This window comes from Paralichthys olivaceus, chromosome 17 (assembly GCF_024713975.1).
Source record: "Paralichthys olivaceus isolate ysfri-2021 chromosome 17, ASM2471397v2, whole genome shotgun sequence".
Lineage (NCBI taxonomy): Eukaryota > Metazoa > Chordata > Actinopteri > Pleuronectiformes > Paralichthyidae > Paralichthys > Paralichthys olivaceus.
In genome coordinates, this window is record NC_091109.1 from 8932349 (window position 1) to 8949689 (window position 17341).

The 17341-nt window shown below is 40.5% G+C and overlaps 3 protein-coding genes and 1 non-coding gene across 5 annotated transcripts; 3 read left to right on the plus strand and 1 right to left on the minus strand.

The window, feature by feature from the left end:
* Nucleotides 1-717: 717 nt before the first annotated feature.
* On the plus strand, nucleotides 718-5236 carry LOC109629528 (protein MFI-like). Its single transcript, XM_069513106.1, has 9 exons — nucleotides 718-722; nucleotides 1875-1965; nucleotides 2050-2142; nucleotides 2213-2266; nucleotides 2361-2570; nucleotides 2755-2885; nucleotides 3207-3371; nucleotides 3522-3577; nucleotides 3847-5236. The coding sequence occupies exons 1-9, from the start codon at nucleotides 718-720 to the stop codon at nucleotides 3891-3893; spliced, it is 852 nt and encodes a 283-aa protein (XP_069369207.1). The 3' UTR covers nucleotides 3894-5236.
* Nucleotides 5172-5243, minus strand: trnac-gca (transfer RNA cysteine (anticodon GCA)). Its single transcript has one exon. It is a non-coding gene; the product is annotated as a tRNA-Cys (tRNA).
* A 127-nt stretch (nucleotides 5244-5370) lies between these two features.
* On the plus strand, nucleotides 5371-8523 carry pomp (proteasome maturation protein). Its single transcript, XM_069512880.1, has 6 exons — nucleotides 5371-5523; nucleotides 5810-5907; nucleotides 6727-6787; nucleotides 7741-7842; nucleotides 7931-8024; nucleotides 8125-8523. The coding sequence occupies exons 1-6, from the start codon at nucleotides 5521-5523 to the stop codon at nucleotides 8190-8192; spliced, it is 426 nt and encodes a 141-aa protein (XP_069368981.1). The 5' UTR covers nucleotides 5371-5520; the 3' UTR covers nucleotides 8193-8523.
* Nucleotides 8524-9199: 676 nt separating this feature from the next.
* On the plus strand, nucleotides 9200-12304 carry LOC109629640 (homeodomain-interacting protein kinase 1-like). Of its 2 annotated transcripts, none has more exons than XM_020087409.2 (8): nucleotides 9200-9576; nucleotides 9769-9960; nucleotides 10042-10223; nucleotides 10386-10509; nucleotides 10603-10722; nucleotides 10799-10873; nucleotides 10987-11171; nucleotides 11346-12304. In XM_020087409.2, exons 1-8 carry the CDS (start codon nucleotides 9370-9372, stop codon nucleotides 11728-11730), a joined length of 1470 nt encoding a protein of 489 aa, XP_019942968.2. In that variant the 5' UTR covers nucleotides 9200-9369; the 3' UTR covers nucleotides 11731-12304. The 2 variants fall into 2 exon arrangements, with proteins under 2 accessions (XP_019942968.2, XP_019942967.2); XM_020087408.2 differs by having other exon boundaries at nucleotides 9201-9576; nucleotides 10787-10873.
* The last annotated feature ends 5037 nt before the right edge of the window (nucleotides 12305-17341 follow it).

The window sequence follows — 17341 nt, forward strand, 5'->3', positions numbered from 1 at the left end:
GTGTGTGTGTGTGTGTGTGTGTGTGTGTGGTGCACGTGGATACACTCATTGTTACTGTAAATTGTTTGAGTGATGGAAAGCAGATAGAGCTGCTTGGTAAACAGTGCCATCCAATGGCCGAGAGGCAGAACAGTTCTGTTCACCTTTAAATTTAGGGCAACAGGACTGAGGTTCAGTTCAACTGCTGTAAAACAGACAGAGATGTTTTATTCCAGGAGCCATCAGACTGTGGACATGTGCAGTAGAAGAAATACTCTGTACCTGTTAAAACTGGTATGAGTCTATGTGCCGATCTGGTCACTGTTAAAGATCTTACAGTTTCTAACCCTCTTTGTATCATTAGATTTTTTTAAAAGCATAATCTTTGTTTGTTTTGTTTGTTTTCTCCGTTGAGTGAAGGATGAATAATTTTCAATTGAAGTCACTCCACCTTCAGAATAAAAGCACACCTGCTGTATGATATTCCAGTTTCCTGAGGTCGGAGAGCTACGCTGCCTTCATGAACAAGTTTGTGCTCAAATATCTCGACATCTATAGACCGTGTTTTTTGAGTGCGTCTCTGGGACCATAAAGTTTTCTTTGATAATCTTGAACGTCTCTGATGATAAAGGTTTTATTTGGAAGGCATCGTGTTTTATTGTGGCTAGTTGCTAGGTAACCTAATGTGTCACCTGCTGAGTTGGTATATTGAATCATTGAAAGAGGAAATAAAAAGCCATGAGGTAATGTGTTCTTTTCTTTTTGTTATGTATTAACTCCTGTTCTGTCAGAAGTGAGATTAGTGTAAGTTTGTGCAATTGGCTTTTGGTATTTACTGGTGTTTTGTGTAACTCCCTCAACTAGTTCAGAACGCAGCAGCTTCTCACTGGTTTTAACAGACAACATCACATCACCCCCATCCTTGCTTCTCTCCCGTGGCTCCCTGTCCGTTTTAGAATTGATTTTTGCTGATCACCTTTAAAGCACACCGGGGCCTGGCTCCAAGCGACATCACAGGGAGAGTCTGTGACTTCTTTTAAATCACTTCTTAAAACCCATTTTCATTGACTTACTTTCATGTGATGTCTGTTTTTTATCGTCTTTTTATCATTTTCTTATCACCTTTTATTTCATTTATTAATTTATTGTTCCTTGACTCATTGTTGATGTCTGGCCTTCCTGTCGGATTGCTTCCTGCCAATTTATTTATTTCTCTGGTATTTGCCTTTTGCTTTGCTGCCAAAGCAATTTGTAAACTCTGTTATTAAGGGTGCTATAAAAATAAAGTTTATTATTATAATTCTTATCATTATTATTTTCTGTATATGTATATATTCCCATTATAAATGTCACATCATGGGCCAGGTTCAAATTCAACAAATCATGTTGTTTTTTCTTTGCTGCTCCTCAGCATTTAACTCCCTGACAAAGTACAATAATTGAAATGGTCATTATGAACAATGTAATTTTTCATGTTATATTATAGTGCTGAGCACTGTGTGCACATTCAAATAATATAAACTTGTCCATCAATCAGACTCAGACATCTCTTCTGAGTCTGACAAGTCAAGGAAGCCACTTTTAACAACTTTATATTCAGGTGAAAATGAATAAAATAAATGTAAACCCTTCCTCAGTAAATCAGATATTAACTGTGACTGTTCAATAAATGCAGCACAGTACAAAGTATGACAAGTATAAAGCGGCAGAAAATTAAAATACTTCAATAAGGTAAAGTCCTTAGCTCAAAATTATACCAAATATAGTCTTACAGTAAATTCAGTTAAATTCTACATCATAAAACAAGGCTTCTCACAAAAAATGCTCTTCAGAATTTGAAAATTAAAAGAAGGCAATGTTTTACGCCTCCTCTTTTTCTTCTCCTCATCTTCCAGCTTCCAGGAAGGGGGCCCTGAGGAGCCCCAGCAGGAGCCGCTGAGAGGCATAGCATCCAGAATAATTCAGAAGGCCTGGAGAAGATATGTGGTGGGTGATCTGCTGCTGCTATGGACAAACTGTTCTAGAGACACAGGCCTGCACCTTATAAGACTCTTCCTCTCCCACATGTAGCACAGAGAAGTCTTCAGGTATTTCAAACAGCTGATCAACGGTTGCAACCAGCGGGATCCACAGTCCATCCTGAAAACTGTCAATCCACGAGAGGTAACCAACAATGCTTTTAAATAAAAAGAGGAAGTAGAATAAATAGTGAGGTGAGACTTTCCTGTCGCAGGCGGAGCTGCTGGATGCTGCTGCTGGGGTGTTCATCAGATTTCGTCTTGGTGGGGTAAGTGTGTTGAATTCTTCTGCAGCTATGAGAATGTGATGGCAAAGACATAAACATCTTGCAAAGACATATACATCTCGTATCTTGTCTTCAGATCACCTTTCCTCCCAGCATCTACTACAAGATCTTCACCCACCGGCCCATCGCAGATGTCTGTGCCAACAGCCCAAAGAACTACACTCAGCTGGGCCTTAAGAAGCTTGAGGCCCGGCAGAGCAACATCGGCTGGCCTCCGATGCAGGAGGAACGGTCAGGGTGGTATCAGCGTATAGAAAACAACAGCTGGAGGGTGTTCTGCAAGACGGTAAACCTTTTAAATCAAACAGCTACAACAGTTATTAAGTAATAGCTGATCATACCAAGCAGTGTAATGAACATGTCTTATGAAGCTGGTGATTTAATCCAGGACAGGATCAGATCAGACTGTTGCCAATAAGAGCATGGTGTTATAAAGTCTGTGTTCTTAGGCTGCGTCCTTTCTCTGACAGGTGCTTCCCATCGCTGAGCCCATGGAGTTCGGAACAAACAAAAAGATGGACTTTCACTTTTCCAGGTTGCAGCGGCAGCAGGATGTGGAAAGGTGGAGGAAAAGGAGGAAAATTGAATGGCTGAGGCAAATGTGAGTTGTGGTGGCTCATATTAGCTCATTGTTTAAGCTGCAGTTGTGGCAGGTAATGTAGTTCTTTCTCTCACACGATGAATTGTCTTACATTCTGTAATCTGTGCACCTGTAACTGGGAACATTGATGCCACCACATGGTTCTACTCTCTTCATTTAACAACAATAATCTTTTGGTACATTTTCTCAGAAAATACACCCGGTATTCATTTCCATGTGTTATATCCCTGGATGCCCTTGGTGGCGTCACAAAGGTTCGGTGGTATAAATTGTACCATTGTGCTGAACTGAGAATAAATTAGCTCTCTCCCATACACACAGGTATAACCATGGTCGGACCCTTCCAGTGCATGAACACATGGTGACCCGGGTAGGGAACTCAGCCCAGGAAGCAATGGAGACCACTGAAGAGAAGGGGGACAATGATGTGGAGGAGTGGGAGTTGGATGAGCTCCTGTCCTGGACCACCACTCTCAGCTTTGAGGAGTAAGACTCCCTGCTCACTGTCACAGGCATCTGAGGTTCAGATTCCCCAAAACTTTGTTAAACTGGGTCAGACATGCTGTATTTGTGCTGAATGGTTAATTCTTCTCCGCATCCATCCTTCATTCTGACATTTTGTCATTGTTTGTGTAGGTATATGAAGGAGTGGAGACGTTTGGCTTGCAGTCACTCGTCTGAGCCGAGCAAAGGTTAGACTATTTCTGTATTCCACACAATTCTTACAGTCTGCAGTTTTGACAGCTTGTTGCTATTGCCACAGGTGTGAATAATACCTGTCACTTGCTTTTTGCTGTGTTGTACGTGCTGTTCCACAGGCTGCTGTTTGGATTAAAACTAACAAGGCATTAGTGTGTATCTCAACTACTGTGAAAATCCTTGTGCCTTTGTTTACATCTCATTTTCTTTTGTTTAAACTTCTCCTTCTTTGTTTTTTTTTTAATATTCTACATTTTTACAGATCTCCAGCCACATGAGTTTGCTGGTGTGTCTGATGATGAAAGTTAGACAGAGGAGAGTAAAATCATCGATGGGAATAAACAATCCAGTGCTCATGTGCTAACTGTGCGACAACAGTTCTGAGGACAAATCTGTGAAATTATTATCTGTGCAATGTCATTATCTGCTTCATTTACATATAATAATGTGATATGATAATTATAATTAGTCACTAGAGTGAGACATGGAACCAGATCAGACTGATTATAATACATCAGGCTGCACACAAAGTTCTGCTGAGGGTCAGTTTAAAGTCTTGCACATAGCCAAATACAGGAATTCCATCAAAGACATCAACATGTGTCAAGTCAGCCTTGTGTCTTTTTTAAATGTGTATTTCTGCTGTGTTTGCTGTGCCTGCACCTTTAATTACACTTTTTGAATCACTTTTTGGGAACCTGTTTATGTTCTTAATTAAAAGACGTGCAAATACAACTAATAATTTTATCTTACTCTAAAATAACGTTCATTGATGTTCAAAATCTTTTTCAAGTATAATAAAACTAAGTGACACCTGAAGAAAAAAAGTCAGTTTTGCGGGAACTGGAGAAAGTGAAACCTTGACTCAAGTTATTCAGGAAGAGAAAAAAAAACAGTCAGAAACAAATGAAGAGCACAATGTTTAGTTTATGTGCACATAAACTAAACACATTAGTATCTATTACGTTGCCCAATAATATTATCTTAAATAAAAGTTACAGTTTTTATCCACTAATGATTAATCTGTGATTATTTTACAGACACTGTGATTTTGTTTTTCGTGTAGTTTATTATACAGTAACTTCAAAAATAATTCTATTCGAGATATTTGGTTGAAGAGTTAGAAAGACAGAGCTTTTGAAACAAGTGCTCCGAGGCCCTGCCCGAGCAAGTGCAGCAGACTGACTTGAAATGTTCCTTTGAATCAAAGCTTAAATTATACTTTTCCTGTACCATATTCCCCGATTTTACCTTATTCTAGTTTGTTGGGAGTTCAAGTTTAAATGTTCGTTACACATTTAGTGTTTTTATTCCTGTATTTATCATTCTATAACTTAATTTTTATCTATGTATTTTTACCTGTGTCTATTTATTTGTGAGGTACTTAGTAACTATCGTGTGAGCAGTGCAATATAAATAAATGTATTACTATTACAATATAAATTGTGTTGTAGACTGAAATGTTTTGTTGACAAAAGTATTGAGACTCTTTACTGTGGCTGAAAACTGCTCACAACTCACAGCTTGTGTATTATAACTAAAAAAAGCATAAGGATAGTAAAATAGTTGGGAATTAAAATCAAAAGTAGGGGGCACCCGGATTTGAACCGGGGACCTCTTGATCTGCAGTCAAATGCTCTACCACTGAGCTATACCCCCGCATACAAGAATTGTAATATTGCTCAGTTATAAAGAAGCAGTCAATATTATCCCATGTATAGATATGGTGAATTGAAAGTTTGTGTTGAGAACAATTACACAAACATTCTCCTCAATAGTAATAATCTGTCATCCTCTCATCTCCCAGTAAAACGGTTCTAAACACACACACGCACTTAAGAGCGGTACCGGCTGAGAGCGGAAGTGTCGCACTGAAAACGCGACTCTCCCGGAAACCGCAGCGGATCGAACAGAAAGTGGAAGAGTCAGAATCACAATGGTAACGATGCTGCATATATTGTACATATGTTCTTTTCTGCCCACCCTCAGTGTGTAGCTCACACTGCTGATGTTTTCTGTGGATGTTGGTTTTTATTCAAGTCCTCCGGGTCTTTATCTGTTAGCGGAGGATGTTAGCGCTGGATTTGATTAGTCACTGCAGCTAATGCTAGCTAGCTCGCTCCGATGGAGGTCGGTTAGACTCATGGCGTGCGTGTGTGTGATGTTGGTTTAACGTGAGTGTGTGTTTGTGGCTGATCGTGTCCGTGTGTGATTGTATCTGACAGAATACCCGAGGACTCCGCTCACAGCTGAAGGACAGTGTCCCGGTGGCAGGCCTCTGTCCACAGGGACAGTATGGAGTCCAGGACTCTCTGCGGAGCGGGTGAGTCTTAAACATGAATGAATTCATCTGGACACGAACAAGTTCACATATTCAACACTGTAGACTGCACAGTCACGTTTCTGATTGTACTGCAGGTTAAACTGACACGGATACATGTCAAATATATCTCATTGTGTTTCAGTGCACTCACATACTTTTAATATACTTGTGATTTATAAAAGTAAGTCTGTATGTTTTAGAATAGGTCTGAGCAATAAACATTACTTATTATCCCAGTATATATATATATGTATATATATATATATATATATGTATATATATAAGAAATATCTTGGGGTTAATTATGATAATTATTGATATATTTTAAAAAGATTGCTTAAAAATCTTGATTTTTGCTATATTGTATGTTGATGTCATAGTTTGTCCATCTGTTTAGTTTTTTTTAAAATGTATAATTGTTTTGTCAATTCCCCAATAACCACATTTACTTGGTCTCTCATCAGTAAAGTCTTATTTTTAATGTGTTTGTCTGATAGATTTCTTGTGTTTTATTATTTTTGTGTCATAGACATTATGTGTATCCAGGATTGCAAGACATCATTATTTAGAAAAGGGAAAAGCACAAAAAATGTGATGTTTGATCTGTACATAGAATAATGAAATGGATTGGGTGAAAGCTAATGCAACAGAGCTGCTATGTTAAGGGAATAAATATTTTTGTGTTAACAATAATGTCTTACACTTGCATGTACAGAGTATTATCATAAATGCAACCAAATGTTAAGATTATCATCACAGAAACTGTCTGAAGCACATTAAACCTACATGCCACCTGCTTTTTATTCTGTGTCTGAGCAGATTTACCAGTGTAAAGAATGAGCTCCTGCCCAGCCACCCATTGGAGCTGTCAGAAAAGAACGTGAGTCATTCTGAGCTGTGAGAAAGGAGTGGATCAATGAGCCAAATGTTCACCAAATTCACTCATTCTGCTTGATCAGACCTCTAATTGTGGCCTAAATGCACAAACTGGGACCGTAATGTTAATAATGTCTGTTAGTTCAGTGAGGTGGGTGACATTCTCACCTACTACCTGCTCCAGATGCCCTGAACATCCATAAACACCCCTTTTAGATGTTTAATAGTAATTACAATGGTAAGAACAGCATCCAGTTGATTCAAGAGTCTATTAAACACCATTGGCTTGTTTTCATGGAACATTCACAAGACTACCAGCAGCTCCGTCCTAACTGAATTGCAAATATGATTAATGTTGCTGCATGACAAATCAGATACCGTATGTCTTCATAGTACTGTAATCAGGGATGTGCCAATACCCGCACCATAACTGCCTCTGATTCTGCTGAAAATGTTGGTCCACTCATTGGAGTACGCAAACATGTACTGATCTAATGCCCATTGCCACAGTTGTATAAAATCAAGCACCAAGACATGCAGTCTCCGTTTACCAACATTTGTGAAAGAATGGGTCATTCTTAAGAGCTCACAAAATTCGATACTCTGCTGACTCAAAAACTGCAGAGTTCCAAAACCTCCTCGGGTGTTTATATTGGCACAAAAACTATGGGCCGGAAGCCTAGTGACATGGGTTTCCATGGTCGAGCAGCTGCATGCAAGCTTTACATGACAAGCGAAATGCTTCTGTAATATATGTAAGCTGCTCAGGTGTTTGTAAACTCCAGCAAAACCCATTCATATTAGGAAAACATGTACATTCACTTATGTGGTTACTAGCAGATACACATCAGATTTGTGAAATGACAATCAGTCATCAGTGAACCTAATTTAAGGATATTTAGGTTTAGTGAGGGGTGGATAGGTTCCTGTTGCTGACAGTGTTTGTGTCGTGTGCAGTTCCAGCTGAACCAGGACAAGATGAATTTCTCAACTCTGAGAAACATCCAGGGTCTTCATGCTCCACTCAAACTGCAGATGGAGTACAGGGCAGCCAGACAGGTACTGCTTTTTACTCCTTTTCCTGTTCTTTCACATTTCGTGTTTATACGTCAAGCCTGGACCTAAGTCCTCATGTCTCTCCTTCCAGATCCAGCGCCTGCCGTTCTTACAGAGCTCAAACCTGGCTCTAGATACGCTGCGAGGCAGCGACGAGTCCATCGGTTTCGAGGACATCCTCAATGGTCAGAACCTCATCCTGTCTGCTCTGTCTCTCACAGCAGTGATGTCTCTGAGAGTGAACTCTAACCACCACCCTGTGTTTGTGTGTCTGTCACCTTTCAGATCCAGCCCAGAGTGAAATGATGGGGGATCCTCACATGATGGTGGAATACAAATTGGGACTGTGCTGAAAGAGAAAGGACGCAGATCCACACACACACACACACACACACACACACACACACACACACACACACACACACACACACACACACACACACACACACACACACACACACACATATATTAGTTCATTATTTGTTTTATTGGTTCATAAACAACAAGTCATCAACTCAGGTTCTGTGGAACTGTTGTCATCTGGGAAGGACAGGGGATAGATGAGGGTGTGGGTGGGGTGGGGGCATATATCTGGAGATTTCCTGAACAGACACATTCAGTGCTGCTTTTGTATGATTCCAACCTCACAGTTATTTCTAATAAACTTCATAACGCTTCCTCTTGCTTTGGTCTCTTTTGTCAAATGATTTAAGTGTTGAACTCATACGGCTCATATTTTTGTCTGTAAGGCCCAATCCCATTTCACCCCTTGGCCCTTCCCCTTTTTTACGAGGGTTATCTTGCCCCTTGAAACGGAGTCTCAAGGGGTAGTGGTTAAAATCTTCCCCTATGTGTTGGACAGCCCTTTAAGAAGCCGTTACATCATCAGTAGCTGTTGCGAAAACCTGACACGTCATCAGTAGTTGTTAATGTAAACAGACAAGACAAAAAGTTTTGCCTGGGATGTCATTGTAAGATGTCACATGTTAATTTAGAGTTTCTGTAATTCAATTGGTAATAAAAAAGCCATAATAAAGAAACATTTCAGGTGATAACCAATTAAGGCTGTTAAGATACAGGTTCGGTGCTTATCAGAGATTATTGTTTCTGTTTTGACCTTTAATATTTATTCAAAACAAATGTCATTGCTCGTTAAAGTCTTGTTCAAATTATTCTTCTTAGTTAGGTTTATTGGCGGTTGGCAACCAACGTAAAGGTGCATTACTGCCAATAGAGAAAGAACAAAGAAGGTTTTAGGTTTCTTCAGAACCTTTACTTATCAAATCTTCAAAGCCACTCTTAGAATTCTGAAATCTTCAAAGCCAATAAAGAAATATTGAAATATAATCCTATAATGTATTAAATCCTCAAAACTAACTCTATAATTGTAGAATTCTAACTATTGTTGATGACCAGGGTTTTAGTAGTTTTGTAGGAGTAGTGACATTTTCTACTGGAAATGTTTTTGAGGAGAAAACAGACAATTCCAAGAAAATTCTCTCCGCTTTTTGCTCCAATTCCTGTCTTACAATGGCTACACAGGTTTTTTCAACTGAACCTGACAAGAAGGGGCAGCTGGTCACGAGATGGCTCACTTCTGGATCTTCCACCTACGAAGTGCAATCCTTTGTTGGGCAAGGCGCCTATGGCATAGTTGCCAAATGCTTGAGAATGGAGGATAAGAAGACTGTAGCCATAAAGATGATAAAGCAGCAAAGCAATCACAAAAACAGAGAGGTACACTTATGCTGATACTGGTTTAAAAATAATCAAGTACCATTTTTGTGATTTATCTTTGTAGTTTCTATCAATATTTTTTGGGAAACAATAAATATTTGGAAAAATACATGAAGATATTGGCCTGTCTAGATGTATGTGTCAATATAAAACAATAATGTAAAATCTGTCTGGTCTACCATCTATATCTAGCTGGATGCTCTGAAGATCCTGAAATCTCTGGACCCAGACAAGTGCAACCTTGTCCGATGGTACCATGATTTCATAGACAAGGAGTATGTCTGCCTGGTGTTTGAGTACCTGGACAAGAGTCTGTATGATTTCATATCGGAAAAAAATGGCCAACCTCTCCTTCTGATGGAGATCAGACCAATTGTCCAGCAGGTACAGCATCTCCCACTGCTTTTCTTTCAGCACGGCTGAAAGAAACAACTGTCTAAATGAATGTCTTCAATATCTTTTCAGCTTGCCACTGCTCTTAATCACTTGAAGGCTGCTGGGATAATACATGCAGACCTCAAGCCGGAAAATGTGATGCTGGTCAACCATCTACAGGAGCCCTACAGAGTCAAAATTATCGACTTTGGCCTGGCCTGTAACATTTTAGCTGCCAGGACTGGCTCATATATTCAGAGCCGTTTTTTCCGGTGAGTAACTGGAACCATATTTGATCTCTTGGAATATAGACATCTCCTCCTCAAGTGTTTACACAAATCACCAATGTCTTTTAGAGGAGTTTTAACTGAGGAATAAGAATGTCCAAATGTTTGAAATTATTTTCATGGTTAATGATATTCGTCCTCCATAAGCTCTCCAGAGATCATTTTGGGGTATCCCTTCACAGAGGCCATAGATATGTGGTCACTGGGCTGCATGGCTGCCAGCATGTACCTCGGCAAATGGCTCTACCCTGGTAGAAGTGAATATGATATGGTACGTAATCTAGTACTTGAGGCTTACTCTGAAGAATTCAGGATGTAAAGTGTTCATATTATAGAAATTAATCCCAGTGTGTTGTATCTTCAGATCAAGTTCATAACACACACTCAGGGTCAGCTACCGCGCAAAGTTCTCCACCATGGGTCCAAAACAAGCACATTTTTCCAGAGTTTCAACACATCTACCACCACTTGCTGGAAACTAAAGGTATCAGAATGCAGTAAACAATTCAAATGTATCTCATTACTAACATGTAACCAATCTATCACAGTCCTCTGAACAGATCCATAAGCAGACGGGGATTCAGCCAAAAGAGACAAGGAGTATAAAGCTTAGCTCACTGGATGGCCTCCTACACGTAGGTCTTCTCTTTGACTACTCAACATGAGCATATTTCTGAGTCATGTATTCAATACACTGACAAACCTCCAGTAGAGATGGTGAAGATGCCTCAGACCTTTTATGTTTTAGATCCGGACCTTTGACAGTAAAGGACCAGATCTGACTGCGGAGAAAACTGATGTGCGGGTGTTTGTGGACATGCTAAAGGGAATGCTTCACCTTGATGCCACCAAGCGGATGACACCCAATCAGGTGCTGGAGCATCAGTTCACCTGCATGACCCACTTGGTCAACCGCAACTCTCAAAGCGGCTAGTAAGTGATTCAACATTTTTAACATTTAAGTTATTTTTCTCCATGAGGTCTCCACTTGTACCTTTGTTGCTGGGAGCACAGGATACATTTATACTATAGTACATTGACAATATATCTTAACCTATCTCACATGCATGATAAACTAGGGTGATAAAAGGATTCATTGTCTTGCAGTGTTAGGGCCTGCTATTCTGTGATGAAACAAAACGATACGGCACCTTCTGTCAGTGGAGCAGCTGCGCAGAGATCAGCACAGGAGCCGGAGAGCACAGGAACTGCTCAGACCACAGATTCAGACAGTTCAGGGTGGAACAGAAATGTCGATGTTGATGGGAATTTGAACACCACTACTGCTGTGACCCGCCCCAAACATGTCAATGAACATCCTGCCAGAAGCACCTCCTCCATCAAGTGGAAGATGCCTTTCTGTGACAGTAAAGAGCACAAAGGGAGTAATTTGGACCATGACACGTCCGATCATGAGAAAAGTTATCTTCACAAAAGCTCTGCAGGACCAACCACCTCAGCCTGCAGCAGCGTCAGCCATGGTCACATGTAATCTCAACATGAACAATCCAATTGAAAAAGATCAGGTGAACACCACTGCAACCAAAGTCCTTGTCCTGCAAAGGGGGCTCATCAGGAGTGACAAAAAAAGCTCCTGACAATGACACTGAGAGACGAGCCAAAGGGTGATATTTCTGAGTGGTACAATTTAAACATTAGCACAACTATCTATCTATCTATCTATCTATCTATCTATCTATCTATCTATCTATCTATCCATCTATCCATCTATCTATCTATCTCTATCTATCTGTGGTAATTGGTGGACTTTAATTTAATTTATGGAACTAGTTTGACCTTTGACCCTGGCAATGGCCTTGCATCCTGACACCAGGCATTTTTGAAAAAGGAAAATTTGTTTCTTCTAATACTCATTCCTGTCCTGATCCACCTACTTATATAGTGTTGTTGGTGCATTCTTAGTTTTTAATTCATCTTTTGATAAGATGCTGTATCAATAACTATTCTATATCCCATATAGATTTGTGTAGCAATTCTATTGTGCAACACAACTCAGCATTTAACACTCAAAATTAAACAAACTTGCCTTCATCAGGAGGACTTTACACTTGGCTGGCTGGGTTACTGTCTTTTAAGTTTGGCTAAACCACTTTATGCAAACTAGATCGTTCTCAAATGCTAATGCTGTATATATATATATGACTTCGAGATAACGATTTTTTTCTCATGAAAACAGAAAAATAGAACAGATTTTTTTTTCTTATGAAAACAAATATATTTTGTTAATTCTGAAAAACAGAGCATTTGTTCTCATGAAAACAGAAAATGTTATAAGAAATGATCTAACTCGAGAAAACAGAGCAGACTTGTTTTTGTCAAGCGAATGTTACACGCCTCCATATATTTCACATTAAAGATGAAAGTTAATGACAAGAAAGACTAAGATCATACAAAGGGAATGGAGCTTTATTATCTGAGTGGACGCTCCTCTGCTCCAGGTTGAAAACATGGAGCTAGGGGGGTAAAAGGCTAGTCATGGCCGGCGGTGAGGGAGGGGAGAGAAGAAACGTAGAGGTTCTGTAACTCACTGTAGCAATCAATTGAAATCTCACCGCCATCGGACCAACCGACATGACGAACATTGTTCGGTGATATTTATAGCACACCTCAGACAATAGTCTATAAGTCAGAGTGTTGTTCAGGGACGGAGATGGTAAAGCTAATACAGTTGTACTTCATCACATCTAGTACCATTTGGAGTATGCAGTTCTGTCAGAATCGATGTTTAATATCCTGATTTACCACTGTTTCTGACTCGAGTACAGCAGCAAAGCATTCTGGGACGTTCACGCAAAACAGGAAGTACGTTGGCTTTCGATCTGTGTGTCGTTTAAGGCGAACGTTGCGTATTTAATGTTTTATCAGATCACTCCTGGTCGCGGGTCTGACGTCACTCTTTTGGGAAACTATTTTTGTGCGAGAACGTTTTGAAAATGTGTGAATCAAAGATGAAATGCGAGTCAAGACAGAAATCCGCGGTCATCCACATTCAGGTCCAGAAAGTCCATACACTGGGAACGGGATAATACCGTCCCACAATTCATTGCGGCAGTACCATTTAAACTGACGTATTGTGTTTGCACCGAGTGTATTTTTTTTTTTCAATTATTTTAGTACATGAAATAATATGATCTGTGTAAAGCATAGTGCATTCTGTGACGTGTACAGCAGACTAGAAAGTGCTTTATAAATTGCTGCAGTCCGTTTACCCTCTGTGTCTTTTTGTCCCCATATTTGTGTCTCTCTGTCTCAGTCTTTTTGTCTACATGTCACTGTCTCTGTGCCCCTTCTCTGTTTGTCTCTATATCTGTCTCTTTATTGCCTTTTCCTCCACATATCTGTCTCTTAATAGTCTTCGTCTCCATATCTCTGTGTCTCGTGTCTTTGCTGGAACCTCAGATGAATGTTGTCTTCCTGTCTTCTTCTTCGTCTGTTGAGGGATTAAACCTCCTGTGTTGATTTGGTGTCATCGTGGTTGAGATCCACACTTTAACCACAAGATGGCAGTCTCAGTCCACACTGGGACATCTGGGTTAGTGATCCATCAGATTAGCAGGTCCTGCTCCGGACAGTTCACTCTCTGCTCTTCGTAACGGGGGGGGGGGGGGGCGCTGATGTCACTTTTTGTACATGGAGGGAAAGCTGCTTAGCTCGAGGCTGTTAAAGACCCATGATGCCTCTTTCGACAACACACAACTCCTCCTGTGGGTCAGCTCAGGGCAGCTGCTGAACATAATGCATACTAATACAGACACAACATTCCCCAGTGACCTGTGCACTCATATTACACAGAGTGAAATGGAACAAATCCAGTGCTTCCAAGTACACAACAAGCAAAATGCTGGAGCTCAAAGCAGTGCATTGGACTAATCGGTTTATTTATGCATATTGTGGTTTGGAATGAAGAGAAAACAGGAACATAATATTAAAAACAAAGTCCTGAAGCTGAGAAGTCATCAACACCAGGATGTTTTACGGACTGACAACAGTAAAACGTCATATGTGCTCTTGTTTCCAAATTGGAATGACATTCAGAGAGCATATACCTTTGTCAAGGCTCCACCGTCGCCTTATGAAACCACATTTACCCAAATCCAGATTTTCATTCTGCATGATGCCTGATTCTCTCTCATCATGATCAATTCATTATTTTCTGAGAAATCAATGACAATGTGAAGAAAATAAAAGTCAAAGTAAATTCCTGGATCCCCTTGATTCAGATCCACACCACAATGTGATGACTTCCCCCCAACTCATATCACATCCTTCCATGATGATTCTGCTTCTGTCATGAACTTCTGGAAAGACTGTTGTGGATCATTTTGAAAGACTTTGGATTTGTCTTTGGATTTGTATGGATTTATTTGTAATGTTCTTGTGTTTGGACTTTGGTTTTGTATATTTGTTTATGTTTGGCCTTTTTATTTCCCTTGTGTTTGGTGTTTGGACATATATCTCAGTTATTTGCACTTTGACGTCATTATTTCCTGTTTAACTTTGAAATTTCTTTCCTTGTGTGTGTGTCTTTCTTTACTTCCTGTCTTTGTCTCATTTTCCCGCTCCTATGATTGTCTGCACCTGAGTTCATTTATCTCCGCACCTTTATAAGGTCTCGGCTCCTCAGTCTCCTCTGTCAGTTTGTCTGTTAACATCCTGTTTACCCTTGTGCTTCACTTTTACTGCATTCTTCTTTGTTTGCTGCAATTTTTTGGCTTTCTGACTTTTAAGCTGATTTCAGACATGTGCTGCAAGTTGAACATTTTCCAGAGGTGCTGTATTTGAGAAGAAGTCAGTTGCTCTGGACATTTTCCAAAACTTTTCCTGTCAGGGCCATAGTCTGGGTTATCCCATGTAAGAGTAAAGCAATAAATTGTCCAGAAAATGCACAGCGAGTGAGTGGACATGTTGATGATGGTTCTAATACACAACAAGTGGGTGCAGGAAGTGTCAAATATTTATGTGTGTTTATTTTGCTGTGAACCGCACAGGGAAGGTGTAGAACACAGACTAGACTCTGGCTCTGGAAGAGCAGTCCGACACAAACGCAGGAGTAGCACCCGAGACGTGTGTCACATAGGCAGTGTGGCCGCTCTAACCTGATAACATGGGCGGCAAAATGAAAAGCAAGATGTTCTGCAACACTTAAGCATCCAGTGTACCAGTGAAACTGTGGTGAGGCTGCGGGGGATAAAGCCCAGTGACTCAGGTGAACACCTGATCTGTCCTCTTGCAGGATCATCTGAAATCACAGATCAGTTTTGGATCTGGGACTCGGTGTCCTGCCCCCAGATCTGTTTGTTCAGATGCACCCATCCTGGGCACCGTTCACTGAACCACGGCGGGATTTTTCAACCTCAGCATTCTTTCATTCTGTTTCTCAGCTTTTGATCTCCAGCTCCTGCAGACAACATAACATGCGCTTTAATTCCCACTCCAGACTCCAGGTCCTTGAGCGTTTGCAGACCCTGTGAGGATGTCAAGCGTTAGACAGGACACCGACGCTTCTAGCTGAAGTGCTCACTAGCGTGGTAATTGCTCCACAAATCACAATGACTGCCAGGAGGAGGGGGGGGGGGGCTCTCACCTCCACTCCCTGATGAGAGAGGGTTGCCATGGTCACATGCACTTTAACTTCACGAGAAGGAGATTAGTCTTAATTATTGCTCATGATCAGCCATGTGTTTCACTTGAATGAACACAGCTTCAAACACCATCTTTCCCTCCATCCCAACATGTCAGTGGCCTCCTCCTGTACAGTGAATGATTTCCTTAACAGTGTAGTTCATTTCTATTTGAATCCATGGTTAAGAGTTGCGCCTCCTTTTCTTATTTACCTCGAAAGGCCTCCACTGTCTTACTCTGACAACCTCCCATGCAGAGTGTCTCGAACCCACGTTCTCCACGCTGCCATCTTTAAATAGCTGCTGATTGGAGCACTCAAATAGCTGCGATCCTGCTGAGTGTTGGTGGGTGGTAGATGCTTTTCATCACGCCAGCTCCCTCAGCCTCTTTTATTGACGGTGTGCGTCTCAGCAGCACCCACTGACAGCAACGGTGGAGGCTCCGCTTCTCTTCTTTCAGGCAGTTTGATGATAGAAAAACTACTGGAGGTTTTTTACCATTTTGAAGCAGTTAAACTCCAACGAGCTGAAAAACATGGGTCACAAGGGCAAAGGCTTGGAAATAATACAGGATGATAGAAGCAGTCAAAACAGAAAATGTATTCTCATTTTTTTGTTGTTGCTAAACTTTCTCTGCATCTCTCTCTTCATCCCTGCTTCTCAGTGGGTGGTGGATGTCTCTCCATCAATCTTGGTGCAGTGTCTCAGTCTGAGCCTGCACCCACAGCTGATAGAAGACCAGCACCCCTCCAACTCTTATCTAAGGTTTCCACTTCACTTCTGCCAACTGCTGAACAAGTCAGACCAATCACTGGCTTTCATCTAAAGTGAAGCAGATTTTATATGATGACTGAGGAACAATGCTGAAGTCTATTCATGAGCAAGCGAGATGGCTGATGTGGATACGTCTGTTGAATTCTCTATGGTGACAATACTAAATGATTTGGATGGAATATTTTCTGTAGCTCCAGAATATTTTGGAGTCTAGATGTCTAGATATCTTTATATACAGTCTGTATTCCAGACATATTTGCCAAACTGACTCTTTCCTATCTAATATCCATGTCTGAGCGATGTTGTGAGATGTGTGAATGTTCAGATGTAACATTTATAAAACAGTTTACAAAAGTTTATTTCAAGTTTGACAAAAAATACAAGAAAACCAAAGCAGATTATTTGATTTGGTGACAGACATTAAATGGGTTATGTTCTTTTTATTTAACTCGTCAATTTGAAAACCTTCTACAACTTTACTCCTTGTTACGAATAAGCAAACACAACATCACTACTCATTATTATTATTATTGTTATTGTTATTATTATATTAGTAGTAGTAGTAGCGCTATATCCTGCAGCACTTCTTTAGGTCTGATTGTTATCTCGGTTAAATGGCAGCCAAAAAATTTTCAGCAGTGCTGTGAAGTCTCCTTCATTCAACATGACAGATAATGCTCTGCTGCA